Source organism: Capricornis sumatraensis, chromosome 5 (assembly GCF_032405125.1).
Source record: "Capricornis sumatraensis isolate serow.1 chromosome 5, serow.2, whole genome shotgun sequence".
Taxonomy (NCBI): domain Eukaryota; kingdom Metazoa; phylum Chordata; class Mammalia; order Artiodactyla; family Bovidae; genus Capricornis; species Capricornis sumatraensis.
The window spans coordinates 49,581,614-49,600,533 of NC_091073.1; the positions used below are offsets into that span (position 1 = coordinate 49,581,614).

An 18,920-nucleotide genomic window follows, 5' to 3' on the forward strand; every position below is an offset into this window, starting at 1 on the left:
TTAAGCTATTTATTTTCCCATGATCAGGTTGTAACCTCCTCCAGGGCAGTATCTTAAGGCAGTGTCCTACCATTACTATGGACTCATTTTGTTAAGCTAAATGAGAAAGACTTCTCAGTCTGACTGAAGTCTGGTAATAAACCTGAGATATGGTTAACACATATGATTATGTGGTTAACTCATAAAAGTAAAAATGACTTACATTTCAGTAAATGTTTACAATGTCCCAAACATTACCATGCACATTTATGAGCTTTTTATATAGTAAAAAGTCTTCATTTTTCAGATGAGGAAACTGAAACTCAGGGACATGAAATGACTTACTTAGAAGCTCACAGGGCTGAAAAGTGGAAGCCCTTCACTAAACCACAATGCTTTTCAGTCTTTTTTTCTTTTTCTTCTTTTCATGAAGATCTAACTTTATCAGTGTATATGGGGAGGATTAGAGACTATGCTCTATCAACCCCAATTCATTTAGGTTTTAATAGAGTAATGTTTGGAGTGCAGTGTGATGTGATCTTGTATTTAGTCTTACTGTTCCCTTTCTGATGAAAAGCACCAGCATCAGTTCACTTTTCCAACTCAGAGACCAGGAAATCATCTTCAGCATTGCTCTTTCCCTCACAGTCCTATGTCCTTTCATCATTAAGCTCAGTCAATTTTACTGCCACTATTTCTCTTGAATTTATTCCCTTCTTTTCATGTCTGCCACATCTTAGTCCAAGCTACCAGCAGTTACTATCTCTTTAAGAGAATCCTTACATCTACTTCTACTCTTATTTTCCCCAACTTGTTCTTCAGTTAGAATAAGCTTTTCTAAATGCAAATCTGATTATGTTTCCAAATCCCAAAGCACTTTATCAGGCTTCCAGCATTCATATAACAAACCCCTAAAACTTTAGTACAACCAACAATGCTCTTTGTGATCTGACATCATCTAATACCTCACCCCACTTTCTCTCTTGGTGTCTGATTCATTCTTCCAGCATCTCAAATATGCCTGCTTCTTCCCACTACTGGCTGTTTTCCTTACCTGGAACACTTCTCTTTCAGTTCAGTTCAGTTCAGTTGCTCAGTCGTGTCCGACTCTTTGTGACCCCATGAACTGTAGCAGGCCAGGCCACACTTCTCTTTACTCTTCTTCTATTTTACACTGATCCTTCCTTCACTCTTACTGCAATTATAATTTTCTCAAGAAAGTGTTCCTTGACCTTCTTGATCAAGACAAACCTCTCTATAATGTATAATCTCTTAGCACCATGCAAGGCTCCTCCATCACTTATGAGTTGAACTTTGTATTTACTTCTCTGATTCCCATTGGTTTCTTTTCCCCACTGGACTAAAAGTTCCTTGGGGCAGGGCTAAGTTCAGCCCCTCACATAGATCTAGCTCACGATTAAATACTTTAAAAATACATGCTTAATGATTGACTTAATGAATGAATAATCACTACTGATGACTACCAGTCATTTCAGTTTGGCTAATGGTTTGATGTCAATTTGTGGACACCCAACCTCAATTGACTCTTTCTACTACTGTGCCAACAATAATGGTATCCTAGGTTTGTGGTCACATGATAAGTGAGTGAGCAAACCTACAGCTGGCACATTGTCACAGTCACTCTTAATCCCCACTTAAGCACGTGACTTTAAGTCATCAGCATCATGTCTGTTTATAGTGAAGAACTACAAACTAAAATCCTCAATTCTGTCCTGAGGGGCAACATAAACATTGAATTCCCAGTACTGGGCAGATGTTGAGGCAGTTCAACTCAAAATAAGAAAGCACCATATTTAAAAAGCAACTCTATGTAAGAGCTGATAAAGTACACTGACAAGCTTGAGACAAAGTGTTCTGAGTCTGGCTCTTGTTCTAATTTATCTTTGGCATAGTGCAGAGCATGACCAGAAGGGGGTCTGGCTTGGGTTCCATCCATGAACATTTCTTTCTGAATTACCCAGAGGGCCTTATTATAAACCAGTGTTGTCTTTAAGACCATTGTACAACATGAGCTTGGAGGGTAATATAATAAACAAACTGCAAATTTTCAATATGATAACAAGATGAAACAGCTGCTCATCAGATTTTTCAAATGTCATTTGAAAGGGTCAAAAATGTACAAGAGACAAAAGATAGATTAAAAGATGAGGATTAATCACATTTATGTAAAAGACTCAAGGGTATAATGATGAGCTGCAGTTTATCTTAGAATGTCATTTATTTGCAAAATGCTACCAAGTAGCTGGGTAATAATTCAGAGAATTCATAATGACTTAAAAGACTACGGCCTTAATGGAGTTTTTTTTCTATTTTACTTATTAAGATTGCCTTAATAATTCATGCATGGCAATACCTTTAATGAGCAACTAAATCTCACGTATCTCATTTAAACTTGGCAACTCTGCTGACAGTTAATATAGTCTTGTACCCCTGAGCCAGCAATTGTAGAGGAGCCCTGGGCTGTTAGTAACTGAAACCACCCTATTTATGAAAATCCCAGGAAAACTTATGCCCTAGAAGAATGGCTGAATTTTATGATCATTTGCTAGGAAGATTTATTCTTTCTTCATTTGTGGAAGGGAGAGAATGATAATGAGCCCAAACTATAACTCCTATTCCATGGACTGCATTGGTTGCTTTGCTTCTTTCTTAAAGGCAGCAACTGATTATCTTTCTACTTAGATGGTGAAAACAGAGACAGGCATGTAACACTATCCCACCAGGCAAGGTGAATTCTCTGCTTTTCTCCAACACAAAAGTGAATATACAGATAGTTTAGACAACTTTTCTACCAGCATCTACCACTCAGTTTTATGATACTGTCATTTCTTAAAGACACAAGGAAGAAGCATTCACAATTGTTTTTCTCATAAAAGAATGTTCCAGGTGATAATTCTCAACATACTGCTCACAACAAAATTTCAAAAGTAAACAGTAATTTTAGTACACATTTATGTGCTACATCCATTTAATATGATACCACTCACTGCTATATTTACAGTAGTCTAAGTGACAGAAAATAGACTCCATTTAAATCCAGTAAGACTTGTTCTTGGCGTAATGAACTTGTTTTTGGCATAATAAATTAGAGAAGCTTACTAATCTGGCCACTGTTTTCTTTCATATACCATTTGAAAAATATACTAGAGATAAAAGTCAGTAAAGACCTGGATTTGGGGAAAACACAGAACAATGTCACCATAAAAACTGATTTCTTTTTTACTTATTTACAGCACTTTAATAAATTCATGCATGACAATATCATCAACATGTAACAAAATCTCATATAACATTTAATCTTGCTGTGCTGAAATTGGACATGAAAATTATATCGCATTTGGGTTCACTACACGCAGAAACATTCATACCTGGTGTAAGGCGGGAGAGGCACAGTGATTCTGGTCCACTTGTTGAAAGTATCTGACACCAGGATGCGCTGCAGGTGATAGCGACTGCATTCAACATTGGTAGGCAAACAGTCCCTTATCAATGGATGCCAGGACAATCCAAGATCTATCGAGTATTCCAATTCAATAGCTGAAACAGAAGGCATTATTCTGGTTAGAAATACATATCTGATGATCCAGGAACCATGATTACTTATGTTTTCATATGTTTTAATTTATTGTTTTATATACAGTTAAAAGCAAGCATAGTAACAGTTAAAATTGATATGTTTGTTATTTAATCTAATAGTTATGGGACATATGTTATACAAATATATAAATTAGATATCAATTACATATTACAATAGCTATAGTATATTTTGGCTGTTTATTTAAAGGTCAACATACAAATACAGAACATAGCAACTGTATATTACAATGGTTCCTTTTAAAATAGTTTAAAAAAATTGAGCAGACTTTTCAAAATTTAACCATTCTATAGGGATCCTGACCAACTTATGCCGAATTTTCTCTTGATTAGGAGAAACTCCTAAGAAATTGAAAAATCTCTTTTATACTCTTATATAGCCTTGCTTTGTTGTGTTATGGAATATACTGGGAAATCAGAGAAATAAAAGAAGTAGCTGAAAGTCATGAAATTCATGCCCAAATGGGCAATCAGGCTGTGGGTCTACAGAAAGAGATTTTTTTCCTTTCTCTTCCTCCAAAACATTCAACCTATACCCTATGTTTTATATTTCTCTCTCTAGTCCCTTCTTGACATTATAAACTACTTCAGACCACACCTCCCTATTGAAATTGCCTTCTCTAAGACCATGATTCTCAGTCTTGGTTGCACAATGAAATCACCTGGGTACATTTAGAAAGTACCAATGTCAGAGTCCCATTTGCAGAGATTGGGATTTCACTCTTATGGGGCAGGCCAAGATGCTGGGAGCTTTAAAGTTCCCTGGGGGCACTTTCCTGTGCAGCCAGCGTGGTACCACTCACTGCTCTAAGGCTCCTGGTGGCCTTTTTAGTTAATTACAATGGCTTGTCTCACTATTCATTGTTCCTGTCCTCCCTTCAGCACTGGACATTATTGATGGCTCCCTGATTCTTGAAATGTCCCTTTCTTTTGCAAGACATTATTCTGAATCTCCTGTCTTATTTCCTTCTGACTTCTCTGCTAACTAGCCCAGCCATGGGCATCTTTCCAGACTCCATCTCTGGCCTTCTATTCTACACATACACTCCTTGGGCTTCAACTATTATTTCTGTGCCCAAATATCCCAATTTTGCATCTCAAAGTTGGTGTTATTCATTCAGCAAATTTGTTCAGCCTGGCATTGTGCTGGATGCTGGCATAGTGTGATGGACAGTACAAAATTCCTGTTTTCTACATTGTAAGCCCTCCACATTAAAGGATATCTGTACCTCAAACTATTTGCACCAAACTAAATAAAAACTCATTTTCTCTCATAAATAACATCTCTTCTTTATTTATTTGAAATTGGAGGATAATTGCTTTACACTATTGTGTTAGTTTTTGCCATACATCAACATGAATCAGCAATAGGTATACATGTAAACATCTCTTCTTAACTACCAAATTCTCTCAGTGATAATGCTCATGCATTAGTATTCTGGGTTTAAAATTTAGAAATTATTTTAGAAAATTTACCTCTTTCTTCTTTACCCTTTATGTTCAACATGTCACCTGGTTTTGAGGTCTGCTGCTGCTTTCCTTTTGGTCTTCAGTGTCTCATACTAGTTTTATCTCTTCTATTTGTGTTCATGGCAAGTAGTGCATGTTTTCATCACCTCCTGCAGAGACGTCCACCAACACTTCTTTGCCAGGATTCTTCTTTACCCACCTTCATTGGTTCCCGGGCTAATCTCCTTGAAATCACCATACTACTCCCCTGCACTCAAGCTCTCTTATTCATGACTTTGTCAAGCACAAATTCCTATGCTTGCCTTTTAATGCCCTTCTTAATTTGCTGCCAACAAAGATTCACCACTTTCCTCTTTTATTTTTTTATTCAGTTCAATCTTTCTCAAGAAGTTTCCCTACTCTACAGTAGAAAATACACACATCTGGGCTTACATGGGCAGAGTCTCAGTCCTGGTTCCGCTGCAGTCTGGCTGGCCATGTAATAACTTACCTCTTTGGTTTCTCACTGACTGTGTCTATGGACAGTGGGTGGGTGTCTAGGACCCAAAGTCCCTTTGTGTTTTCAAAATTAGCACTCTGCCCTCCTCCATTAGATGCAAATATTGTCTATTCAGGCGGGTCTGCTCATAGTATTCCCATGGACCAGGAGAACTCCCACATTATGCTATCAGACAGCTTGGGGTATCTTCTTCCTCACTCACCCTTCAAATTCACTCCAACTGTCAATGCTTACTTGAGACTTAGCTTCTTTGTGCAATTTCCCAAACTTCTAGGATTGGCCATCCATTGGTTCTCTCTCCCTTGGCTGAACTCTCATTACAGTTTTGCATGAGTACCACTCCATCAAGCATTTGATTTAGTCATTTATTGGACTTTAACTTTCTGAAGCATCCCCTCAACTAGACTGTGTACCTTGTAAAGACAGGCTATATACCTTATACTTTCTCAAGTTCCACCTCTACTGACTGGTTTATGCTGATTGATTGAGTCCAAGGTAGAAAGAGCACTTCTGAGTTTTTCCCTAAGATCTGTCCATTAAGTTCAGCCTAATGGAAATATGAAAAATCTGGATTTTGCAGGACCTTGGAAGTAACAAATTTCTCTAGATTTTAGGCCCCAAGAATCTAAAATAGTACAGGTCCTTGTGAACATTCTAGTTTAGATCTCTTGGAAGAACAGTGATACAGGGTGGTGAAAGACTAGGAAGTCCCCAGAATCTTGATGGATCTGCAAATTCCAGTGAAGTGTCCAATTATGCAATGATGGCAGCGTTTATTGCTCCTAAGATAGGTCCCTGTATGTGTATGTATGTGTATGTGTGTGTAAGGTATGTGTGTAGGTACACAACCTAGAAGATGAAAACTAGTCAGAGTCAGGGTGGTTTAGACTATACTATGATCCACAGTGGCAGAAAGTATTAGGCAAAATGGTAACAACAAAATTTCATGAATCCTGGGAGAATGGAAAGGAGACAATAACGTGACTAATCTAAAGCCCTATCAATTAAAACACATGTAAAACCCTGTGTGTGTAAATCCTACTGCTGACTCTGACATTCCTTATGTGATAAGACTCTTTTATTCTGTAAATATGATACCTAAAAATTCTGGATTTAGGAAGGAGAGGTTGGGATGTATGGAGAGAAAATGTAGAAAGAGTTAGTTGCTCAATCGTGTACAACTCCTCACACCTCCAAGGACTATGGTAGCCCTCCAGGCTCCTCTGTCCATGGAATTCTCCAGGCAAGAATACTGGAGTGTGTTGCCATTCCCTTCTCCAGGAGATCTTCCTGACCCAGGGATCAAATCCAGGTCTCCTGCACTGCAGATAGATTGTTTACTGTCTGAGCCACCAGGAGGAGACAGTAACAAGGAAACTTACATTACCATATGTAAAATAGATAGCCAATGGGAATTTGCTATATGACTCAGGGAACTCAAACTGGTACTCTGTAACAACCTAGACAGGTGGGATGTGGAGGGAGGTGGCAGAGAGGTTCAAGAGGGAGGGATATATGTATACTGATTCATGTTGGTGACTGATTCATGCTGATGTTTGACAGAAACCAACACAATTCTGTAAAACATTTATCCTTCAATTAAAAAATAAATTAAAAAATCTGGAGTTACAAAATGATACAAATCTTTGGATATCACATATATAAAAAAAGTCTTCATGAACATATACTTAAAATAAGTTTACATTCTGAGGCTTTCTCAAACTCAAATTACCCACAACATTATTAAGAATGCAGTTGTGGTTTGACTGAAAGTGCACTCGTGTTTTACTTAGAGACTTCTTGGAGGTATAGTTCAGTCCTTTGACTGTGGCAGTCACAGATGCCCATTTATACATGCTTGCTGCTCCAGCTAGAAAGGTAACACTCACCATAACAAGAATCTGTGACCGAGCAGGAGGCAGCAAAGTCTATCTGTAGGAAGGAATCCTCATTCACAGCAATGTCCGTGGTGACCACATAACGGGTACTGGCCTTTTCAATGAAGACAAGGGCATCACCTGTAGAGCCACACACAGGCATCTTGGTGCCTCCGGGGTGAAGAAGCCACTTCCTACTATCCAGAGTTGTGAAATCATCCTCCAAGACTGTATTGCCAGAAATATTTCCACCAATGAGGATCTGAAATATATTTTTTAAATAAAAACTTTTCAGTTTGGTTTTGAGACATGAGAAAGGTCAGTCCTTTTTTTTTTTGGTTTTTATCTGTCAGATTGCTCACAACTGGCATTATTCAGCAAGCATAATGTTAGGGGGCCTTCAGAATGCTCCTGTTTATGTGGTCTGCTTGCCCATCTGGCAAGGAGCTACAGAAACAAATTGAAAGTCTGACAAAACCATTCACAGCCTTCATGGGCCAAATTGTGCCTTTGGAAACTACATGCACCCAAGCTGGGAATGCAAAATTTGGTTATATGTGATTTTTCCAAGTAAAATTTCTATTTAGGAACAGTTGTACCCTAAGGCATTTCAGTTCCAATTCTTTGCAGGGATTCTACTATTTGTTAACAGATTCTTTGAGTTCTATTGGATATGCATTTTATTATGTATGAAGATCCTTTAGAACTGTTTATAAGGATGTTAGGGAGATTTACTTATTTTTTTTCCTTCAAAGGTTAGGAAAGAGGATATGGGAACTACTGTATGTGGCACAAATGCTAATTTGCACATTTTCCTTTTCAGAGAATTATAGCCTTGAATCATGCTTAATAAAGTCCCTCTAACCATATGGCAGAACCCTCTATGAGCAGGACCTGGGCCTTCTGTTGTGTCATTCATTTTTATAGGCTCAGGCATTTGACAAACTAGAGAATGAAAGGAAGCTAAATGCCATGTCTAATCTAGCAACATGCCCTTGAGTAAGACCCAACTTGTGGGTCCTGGACCTCCTATACTGAGCGAGGGGTTGGTCTAACTGCTTTCTAAAGCCATACTCAGCGCAAATGACAAAATTATAATAGTTAGTCTTGAAGGGACTGACCTGGTCGATAACCCAGGGACTGTAGAAGTGCCCATTTTCAGATGGTTGCCACCAGCGGAGGCGAGTAGAAGCAGAACGGGCTTTCAGAGGTATCTCCAGGGCGATGTATCTGCCCACATTGCTGGAGTTGCTGAAAAGGAACTCTTGAAGGAGACTCCACGAGAGGCCACCATTGAGAGAATACTGTAGAAGCACAGGTTGGCTCCTGGGATCTGGAACACCTTTACCACATCCCAGTCTCATGAAGAACTGCACAAATCTGATACAAGCAAAATTTACTGTAGACAAGTGCACAGGGTAATAGGGGGAACTCACAGATTTAATGAATAGGATGATTTAATGAACATTCAAAGTAATTGTTCCAAAGTTTGACTTCCCTTTTAAATGTGAAAGGGAGTTAGTAAAATGTGAAGTCTGAAAAAAGGCTACTCATATTGATATTTGGTATCCCTCCACCCGGTCACCCACCAACAAGGGAGTGTCTGAGGGATTTGAACATTTATCCTACCCTCTGGCTATTCTTACTCTTGCCTGGAAAATCCCATGGGCGGAAGAGCCTGGTGGGCTGCAGTCCACGGGGTCGTGAAGAGTCAGATACGACTGAGTGACTTCCCTTTCACTTTTCACTTTCATGCATTGGAGAAGGAAATGGCAACCCACTCCAGTATTCTTGCCTGGAGAATCCCAGGGACGGAGGAGCCTGGTGGGCTGCCATCTATGGGGTCACACAGAGTCGGAAACGACTGAAGTGACTTAGCAGTAGCAGCTGGCTATTTTTAAGAAGATGGGAGCAGTCCAAAGGCTGTCCAAATTTGGGAGTGTGTATTGCTACCTATCTAAGATAAATCTGTATCCTTGTCTTTAGTATCTGAAACTGAAAGAATGCAATTAATGTAGTTTATGTCATTTATCCACAAAATCATCCAATCCCATCTTTTACCAGTAGTTTTTCAGATCTCATATTATTGGTTTTGTGAGACACTTTTAAATTCACCAGTTGTAGCACCTCTTTGTGAAAGGCCAGACATTTTTTGGAAGAGGTGTGTTAAGCTTGAGCCTCTTTTCTGCGTTTTGTGCCAGGAGCAGGGGAGCATGAGTGTGGGGTGGTGTGGATGGTGGGCAGTGCCAGCCTCTGACTCTTGCTGCATCTGGGATGGATGATACTGGCCATCGAAAGACGTGGCAGTCAGCCAGTGGCAGCCTTCCCAGCTGGCAGGGAGGTGGACAGAGTGGCAGCTAGGCTGCCAATGAAAACCAGCTCACATGTTATCTTTGGCAGGAGAGCTGTTGGTTCCTGGTCTGGCTGCTGTGTTAGCTGGTAATGCAAAATACATTTCCTATGTATACCCAATTATGAATGCATCTCAAACATATGAAATATATTGGGGCATATAATAAAAGTTATCAGTTACATATATAAAATCATTCATTCTTCATGGGTTCCTCCCCTCCCCCATATCCACTATCAGAATATTCATTTACCTTATAACCCTGAGAAAACTGGGATTTTACATGGAGCATTTTGAGGTCAATATATGCAAATCCTACACAGCATGCTACTGAGATGAGATAAATAATGGAGTTTTTAACATTGGATTAATGAAAAAAATACATGGTTACTGCCTTGTAAAGATTTTACCTATAAAAACAATAATTGTTTTCAGAGAAACACTTTTAGTATATTGTTTACTTGTATTGGGAAAATGTTTACATTAATTTAGTTATAGATAAACCACATAAGAATTATTTAGAAAAGCCTAATAATTTCTAAATTAGAGAATTCAGTTGCCAGTGATAATTCTTAGATAAAGAGCAGCAAATTAAACCATATGGATTAAAATAGGATGGAGATAAATAAAATCTTGCTTTCTGTAACTGCAAAATTATTCTTATAGATAGAATTATATTTTATATGAAGCATGCTCAAACTTATAATGCAATAAATGAAACAACTTAAGAGAAAGAGGAGGATATGTTAAATTATATTTTAAGATACTCTGAAATATTTCAAAAGATAGAACATGATTTCTTTATTCACTTGCAAAAATAGGTCAGGGTTCCATTTTATACATTTTAAACTGTATTTCTTATTTTCCTGGCTAAGTTTTTGGCTCATCATATGATCAAGGGATACACATCTTGACAGGACATAATCCTCGGAGCCAGTTTAAAATGTTTGCTTCTGAGTGACTGTGCTTAATTTAGAAAATGAGTGACTCGAATGTATAAGCAAATCATTGGAAAGAAATGCTTATAAACAACAAGCCTACACTTTAGATGTTCTTAAATTGTTAATGGATATAAAATTAATGGCGAATAATCTGTGAGCACATTGAATTTCAATTAAGCTTTCTCCTGAGCATGGTAAATAATTTCTACATAGACCAGGTGTAATGAAAAGTATTCTGTAGAAGGTAGATAAAGAAGATTATGTTCTTAAAGATAAAGCAAGGTAAACATTGTCATTTCCTGGTCACCACCTAGTAGAAGACCACGTATTAGCCTCTTTCTGTTTAGCTCCGTTTCATTTCTGATCCAGTTATTGCATGATCTCTCTCAGTTTTAGAATGAAAATTGTGTAAACTGTGTCTTAATGGAGGCTTTGACAAGCCAGAAGCATAGCATTTCCAATGGGAGGCCTTGTCCTTGAGATCTCTGCTTCTTTTTGACTTGATTATGTTCTGCTACTTTACATTACAAGGTAGTTCTTCAACAGCATTTAAAAATGATTACCTAGCATGTGATAAATCCAGATCTCGTGTCATCAACATGCGCAAGCCATCTTCATTGAAAAAGAGGTTGTTTCCACTGGAAAGGATTCCACACTTCCGAGATGGCTTTCCACCACTCATTAATAAGAATCTATCAGATTCTAGCTGGCCTGAAACAAATGGAAAATGTGGTTTACCTGTGATCCTAAATATAGCCATATATTTTTAAAAAGAATATGCCAAATGTTTTGTGTAGTTTTAAAATATGAAGTCACAAATACTGAAGTCATAGATTTGGGGGATAAGAGGTCTTTTCAACATTTTAGCTTGTTTGAATTGTTTAACGTTGGCTGTATAATTTAAGAGTCCACGTGACAAAGGAAGGGGGCCTTTCCCTAGTATCTATGGTCCAGCCAAACTGTTCCCTCCATTCTGCTCCTTTGCAAAAACAGACACTGGCTGGTCAGAGTGGGTCAGTTCAGAATTAAAGAAGGGTAATGAGACCTTTCCACTGACTTCTTTACTGTGTCCTTGCTACTGAGAGGACAGTATCAGGCCACTGTTATATAGTATTTTAAAAGCTACAGTTTTAATGTGAGAAATTTCAGTGTAATTTAATATTTCCTATTAAATAATGTCTTTCGAAACCAACTCACCAATCTCTTCAGTTATTCACCTTTTTTGATTGTGGTAAAGGCATAATACATTAATTTTGCCATTTAACCATTTAAAAATGAATGATTTAATGGCATTTAGTCCATTCATAATGTTGTGCAACCATCACTGCTAGCTAGCTCCAGAATTTTCAATACCCATAAAGGAAATCTTGTACCCAGTAAGCAATTGATCTCCCTTTTCCCCTCACCCACCCCGCTGGCAACCATTAATCTTCTTTCTGTTTCTATGGATTTGGCTGTTTTGAGTGCTTCGTAAAAATATGACATGTGTTTGATTTCTTTGACTTAGTATAATGTTTTCAAGATTCATCTATACTGCAGCATGTACAGTATTTCATTCCTTTTTATAACTAAATATTATTCCATTGTAATGATATACCTAAACCTAACTTTAAAGTATACCTTGAAGCCATAGATACATTGCAAAACATTCGCAGGCAACTTGGGAAAAAAAAAATCAGTCCCATTTTTCTAACCTAGATATGGACTTCCCTGATGGTTCAGTGGTAAAGAATCCATCTGCAACGTAGAAGATGTGGGTTTGATCCCTGGGGTGGGCAGAACCCCTGGGGAAGGAAATGGCAACCCACTCCAGTATTCTTGCTTGGGAAATCCCATGGACAGAGGAGCCTGGCAGGCTCCAGTCTATAGAGTTGCAAAGAGTTGGACATGACTTAGTGACTATTCCACCACCACCACCATTCTAACACACATAGCTATCACATTTAAGACTTTCTCTTATGAGAATGTTTTCCCAATTTTATCAGAGTGCATGTCCGACGCATATACAATTGTGAATAATTTCAATCATTATAGTACACGTTTTTCTACATTGTCATCCAAGATTAACTCTATATAGACATTTTCCAAAATTATCATTGATTAGAAATTACATATGATAGAAAATGGGGTGAAAAAACCTTACTTTTTCTTAATTATCGTCTTGTTCACTCTTACTGATTTTGTTTCAAAAACAGAATCCTATGAAGTTCAGAACTAAACAAAGGCACAGGTGGTTCCAAATGTAATGCAAAATAATGAAATATTAGGGTGAAATTTAGTAGCTCAGCTGGTAAAGAATCTGCCTGCAAGGCAGGAGACCTTGGTTTGATTCCCAGGTTGGGAAGATCTACTGGAGAAGAGATAGGATACCCACTTCAGTATTCTGGCCTGGAGAATTCCATGGACTATATAGTCCATGGGGTTGCAAGGAGTTGGACATGACTGAGTGACTTTCACTAATGATTACTTTTATATTACAAATTGTGTGTGTGTGTGTGTGTGTGTGTGTGTGTGAATTGCTCAGTCATGTCCAACTCTTTGTGACCCCATGGACTGTAGCCCTCCAGGCTCCTCTGCCTATGGGATTCTCCAGGCAAGAATACTGAAGTGGGTTGCCATTTCCTTCTCCAGGGGATCTTCTGGACCCAGGGATCAAACCCAGGGATCCTCCCTTTAATGCAGGAGACCTGGGTTCAATCCCTGAGCTGGAAGATCCCCTGGAGAAGGGAATGGCTACCCACTCCAGTATTCTTGCCTGGAGAATCCCATGGACAGAGAAGCCTGGTGGGATACAGGCCATAAGGTCATAAAGAATCAGACATGACTGAAGTGACAGCACACACAAACTGTGCTTAATGTGTAAACTCTTTCACAAAGTTATATAGGTTTCATAAGAAAAGATTACCTTCAAAATCATCCTTGAGAAAATCAGGATTTTTGGTGCTTATTTTACAGGTTGGACCTGAATAACCAGGATCACATATACACTTGGTTCCATTGATACAACTCCCGTGTCCATTACACATCTCTTCACATTGTGGACCAATATAGACATTATCAATAGCCCATGTCACTGGCTGTGAGCCAGCAGAATAAAACCCTTGGTACCATCTGAAACGCACAGATCTGGAAAAGAGATACAAGTCTTTCAAAAGCTAACCAACAGAACAATATCTTCAAAGTAAGCACATCTGATCAGTGAGCAGGGGGCAGTTACCACTTCTGCACCACACTCAAGTAGAAAACAAGGTTCAAATATTCAAGGCCACAAATGACATTCCTCAATCTCTAGGATGTTGCCAATAAAGTTCCTGCTTTCTACAAGCCTTTCCCAATAGTGTCACTGTCAAAACTCCACCTGAGTTTCTATCTTTTTCAACACTGACTTTCTTGGTGAGGCATTTTCCATTAATTAATTAATTATCTATGAGGCTTCCCAGCTCAAATGGTAAAGAATCTTCCTGGAATGCCAGAGACCTGGGTTTGATCCCTGGGTCAGGATGATTCCCTGGAGAAGGGCACGGCAACCCACTCCAGTATTCTTGCCTGGAAGATCCTGTAGACAGAGGAGCCTGGTGAGCTACAGTCCATGGGGTCACAAAGAGTCAGACACGTCTGAGTGATTAACACACACACACAAGCTCTGTATAGGCTTCCCTGGTGGCTCAGATGGTAAAGAATCAGCCTGCAATGCAGGAGACCTGGGCTTGATCCCGGGTCAGGAAGATCCCCTGGAGAAGGGAGTGGCAACCCACTCCAGAATTCTTGTCTGGAGAATTCCATGGACAGAGGACCCTGGCAGGCTACTGTCCATGGGCTGGCAAAGAGTTGGACACAACTGAAGCGACTTAGCATGCGTGCTTTGTTAACTAGTCTTTTTAAAATGAACTTAAAATTCTCATAATATAAAAGTAATAATTAACTACTTAAAGTGTACAGTTTGGTGGTGTTTAGTACATCCACCTTGTTAGCTTGCTATCACCTCCATCAAGTTCCAAGACATTTTCTTCACGCTAAGGAAATCCTGCACTTATTAGCAGTCACTTTTGATTCTCCCCTACACCTAGCTCCTGAAAACCACTAAGCTATTTCCTGTCTCAGTGGATTTACCTATTCTAGATATTACATATAAATGGAATCATACACCATGTGACCTTTACTGTCTGGCTTTAATCCTCTATCATAGGTTTTCAGGGTTCATCCATGCTATAGCAAGTATCAGAATTATATTCTTTTTATGACTGAATAATATTACATTGTATGGCTAAACCACCTTATTTATTCATTGATCAACTGATGGACATTTTTTTGTTTCCACTTTTTGGCTACTGTGAATAGTGCTTTTATGAATATTTCTGTACAAATATTTGCTTGAATACTTGTTTTCAATTTTTTGGATAGGATGGTAGTAAATTTGCTGGGTAATATGGTAAATAACTAGCTCTTTAATTTCTCTCTCTTCCATAGTTTTGATGGAAGTTCCATTATTATAGCTATCACAGCTGTGAGTATTTAAAAGCACACCTATTTCCCTTTTTGGCTATGAGCTCCTAGAGACCAATACCCATATTTGTTTCTTTTTTGCAATCTCTTTTGTGCCTAGTGCGGTGTTTCACACATAGCAGATGCTCAGTTAGTGTTTCCTGAATGTTACTTTTTGTGGAAAGCCTTAACAGCCACTCTAGGGTGTTTTGGATTTTGTCCTATTGGCAACAGAGAGCCTCAAAAGATTATTTTAAAGAGATGAATGACAAAGTCAAGTTTATTTTTAGTTAAATGTTTCTCATTTCTTAATTTCTCTTTAAATGAAAGGTAATTTTGATTTTTGCTTGTAAGATGATTGTCCTATCATATTGCTGAAGACAATTTAACTCTTTAGAAATAATCTACATATTTAGGTTGCAGGCCAGAAATATTAATAATTGAGTATATTTTATTATTTATAAAACTCAGTTCAAAGAAGATAGTCTTTTTTTCAGAGGAGCTAGATATAGAGATGGTCACACAAGTCACTCCCATCTCTTTCAGAATTTCCCACAGTTTATTGTGATCCACACAGTCAAAGGCTTTGGCATAGTCAATAAAGCAGAAATAGATGTTTTCCTGGAACTCTCTTGCTTTTTTGATGATCCAGCAGATGTTGGCAATTTGATCTCCCGTTCCTCTGCCTTTTCTAAAACCAGCTTGAACATCTGGAAGTTCACGGTTCACGTATTGCTGAAGCCTGGCTTGGAGAATTTTGAGCATTACTTTACTAGCGTGTGAGATGAATGCAATTGTGTGGTAGTTTGAGCATTCTTTGGCATTGCCTTTCTTAGAGATCGGAAAGAAAACTGACCTTTCCCAGTACTGTGGCCACTGCTGAGTCTTCCAAATTTGCTGGCATATTGAGTGCAGCACAGTCACAGCATCATCTTTTAGGATTTGAAATAACTCAACTGGAATTCCATCACTTCCACTAGCTTTGTTCGTAGTGATGCTTCCTAAGGCCGATTTGACTTCACAGTCCAGGATATCTGGCTCTTGATGAGTGATCACACCATCGTGATTATCTGGGTCATGAAGATCTTTTTTGTACAGTTCTTCTGTATATTCTTGCCACCTCTTCTTAATATCTTCTGCTTCTGTTTGGTCCATACCATTTCTGTCCTTTATCGAGCCCATCTTTGCATGAAATGTTCCCTTGGTATCTCTAATTTTCTTGATGAGATCTCTAGTCTTTCCCATTCTACTGTTTTCCCTATTTCTTTGCATTGATCACTGAGGAAGGCTTTTTTATCTTTCCTTACTATTCTTTGGAACTCTGCATTCAAATGGGTATATCTTTCCTTTTCTCCTTTGCTTTTCACTTCTCTTCTTTTCACAGCTATTTGTAAGGCCTCCCCAGACAGCCATTTTGCTTTTTTGCATTTCTTTTTCTTGAATACCAGACCACCTGACCTGCCTCTTAAGAAACCTGTATGCAGGTGAGGAAGCAAAAGTTAGAACTGGACATGGAACAATGGACTGGTTCCAAATAGGAAAAGGCGTACGTCCAGGCTGTATATTGTCACCCTGCTTATTTAACTTTTATGCAGAGTACATCATAAGAAATGCTGGGCTGGATGAAGCACAAACTGGAATCAAGATTGCCAGGAGAAATACCAATAACTTCAGATATGCAGATGACACCACCCTTATGGCAGAAAGTGAAGAACTAAAGAGCCTCTTGATGAAAGTGAAAGAGGAGAGTGAAAAAGGTGGCTTAAAGCTCAACATTCAGAAAACTAAGATCATGGCATCTGGTCCCATTACTTCATGACAAGTAGATGGGGAAATAGTGGAAACAGTGGCTGACTTTATTTTTCTGGGCTCCAAAATCACTGGAGATGGTGATTGAAGACATGAAATTAAAAGATGCTTATTCCTTGCAAGAAAAGTTATGACCAACCTAGGCAGCATATTAAAAAGCAGAGACATTACTTTGCCAACAAAGGTACATCTAATCAAGGCTATGGTTTTTCCAGTAGTCATATATGGATGTGAGAGTTGGACTATAAAGAAAGCTGAGCACAGAAGAATTGATGCTTTTGAACTGTGGTGTTGGAGAAGACTCTTGAGAGTCCCTTGGACTGCAAGGAGATCCGACCAGTTCATCCTAAAGGATATCAGTCCTGGGTGTTCATTGGAAGACTGATGTTGAAGCTGAAACTCCAGTACTTTGGGCACCTGATATGAAGAACTGACTTATTTGAAAAGACCCTGATGCTGGGAAAGATTGAGGGCAGGAGGAAAAGGGGATGATAGAGGATGAGTTGGCTGGATGGTATTACCGACTCAATGGACATGAGTTTGGGTAAACTCCGGGAGTTGGTGATGGACAGGGAGGCCTGGCGTGCTGCAATTCATGGAGTTGCACAGAGTCGGACATGACTGAGCAACTGAACTGAACTGAACTGACACAAGTCACAAGTGTTAGTTGCTCTGTAGTTCCCAACTCTTTGTGACACTATGGACTGCAGCCCACCAGGGTCCCCTGTCCATGGGATTTTCCAGACAAGTATACTGGAGTAGGTTGCCACTTCCTTCTCCAGGGGATCTTTCCAACCCAGTGCACGCATATTAGTATCCTATGAATTGGTCTAATTTTCAATTATGTAGAAACCAAATTCAGAATAACTTTTTATTTGAGACAGAGAAATTAGAAGTCAGTATCAGAAACATTTATTAGACTTCTAAAGTTTAGTAGGTAGTAAAGCAAACAGAGTCAAGTTCCCACATATAATTTTAACCCTAATTTCATTGTTCATATCAAGACTCCAACTATATTAAGGTGCCCCCAAAATGCCAGTTCATAATTAAATTTCATTATCTAATACCTGTCAGAGTTTAGTCTTGGCAAGAAGCACTTCCTACCTTTTGAACTTTTCAGACTGCTGAGCTGAGGGAAATGGCTGGAGTTTTCCTTTGAACAAAAGTCTACATGGATTTTTTTGAACTTCTTATTTATTCATATGTTCTGAATACAAATGAACCACCTTGGTTGGATATTTATTATTGTTCACCTGTCTTGACACAGAAACTGCAAGCACTATGATAAATGGACTGAAGGGTCTGGTTTCACTGTGGTTCCCCATCTGCTGAAATCTTATTTTGAAAATTTCTCACTGCCACCCTCCCTAGTGAATGTCAGTGTCTGTTCTCCCAAGCTAGTGGTATTCAAAGGATCTGTTTTTTAAATGTAAACTTTAAATTTCAAGCACACAGCAGTGCTTTCATTAAATAGGGGTTTTGGTTGACTCATTATGAAACTGTATAAAGCAAAAGCAATTAGGAAGTTTCAAAGACAAAAAGACTCCAAATGAAAAAGACACAAGGGTGATGTGAATAAAATGTGATAGAAGCTCAATACTTAACGCTTCAAATGTGAACTGACATTTGAAATGGCAAAAATGCCATTTCTGCACCTGAAACATTTAGTATAGTTTTTTTGGTACCTACTGTCCTGTAAGTGCACATAAAAGGGCAATTTAAACATGGGTATTATATTTTTCTTAGCATCTAGCACTTGTGCCACTATCATGTACCATGCTGAATACAAACCAAGGAATGGTTCACTGAGTTGGAGAAAATTTAACTTTTGCCTTCCAGCAACTCATGCCTATGTGGGTTTTAAGAAAAGTGCTAATTGTTTTCCTGAAACAAGGACT

General features: G+C 38.6%; 1 protein-coding gene across 2 annotated transcripts in view; it reads right to left on the minus strand.

The window, feature by feature from the left end:
* Positions 1-18,920, minus strand: part of RELN (reelin) — a 536,845-nt gene that overhangs the window by 52,901 nt on the left and 465,024 nt on the right. For both annotated transcript variants that reach the window (XM_068972809.1, XM_068972810.1), the window contains exons 42-46: positions 13,637-13,857; positions 11,295-11,442; positions 8,562-8,820; positions 7,453-7,702; positions 3,369-3,537 (exon numbers count right to left, since the gene is read on the minus strand). In XM_068972809.1, the coding sequence (XP_068828910.1) occupies positions 3,369-3,537; positions 7,453-7,702; positions 8,562-8,820; positions 11,295-11,442; positions 13,637-13,857 (1,047 nt within the window). The remainder of the gene's footprint in view (positions 1-3,368; positions 3,538-7,452; positions 7,703-8,561; positions 8,821-11,294; positions 11,443-13,636; positions 13,858-18,920) is intronic.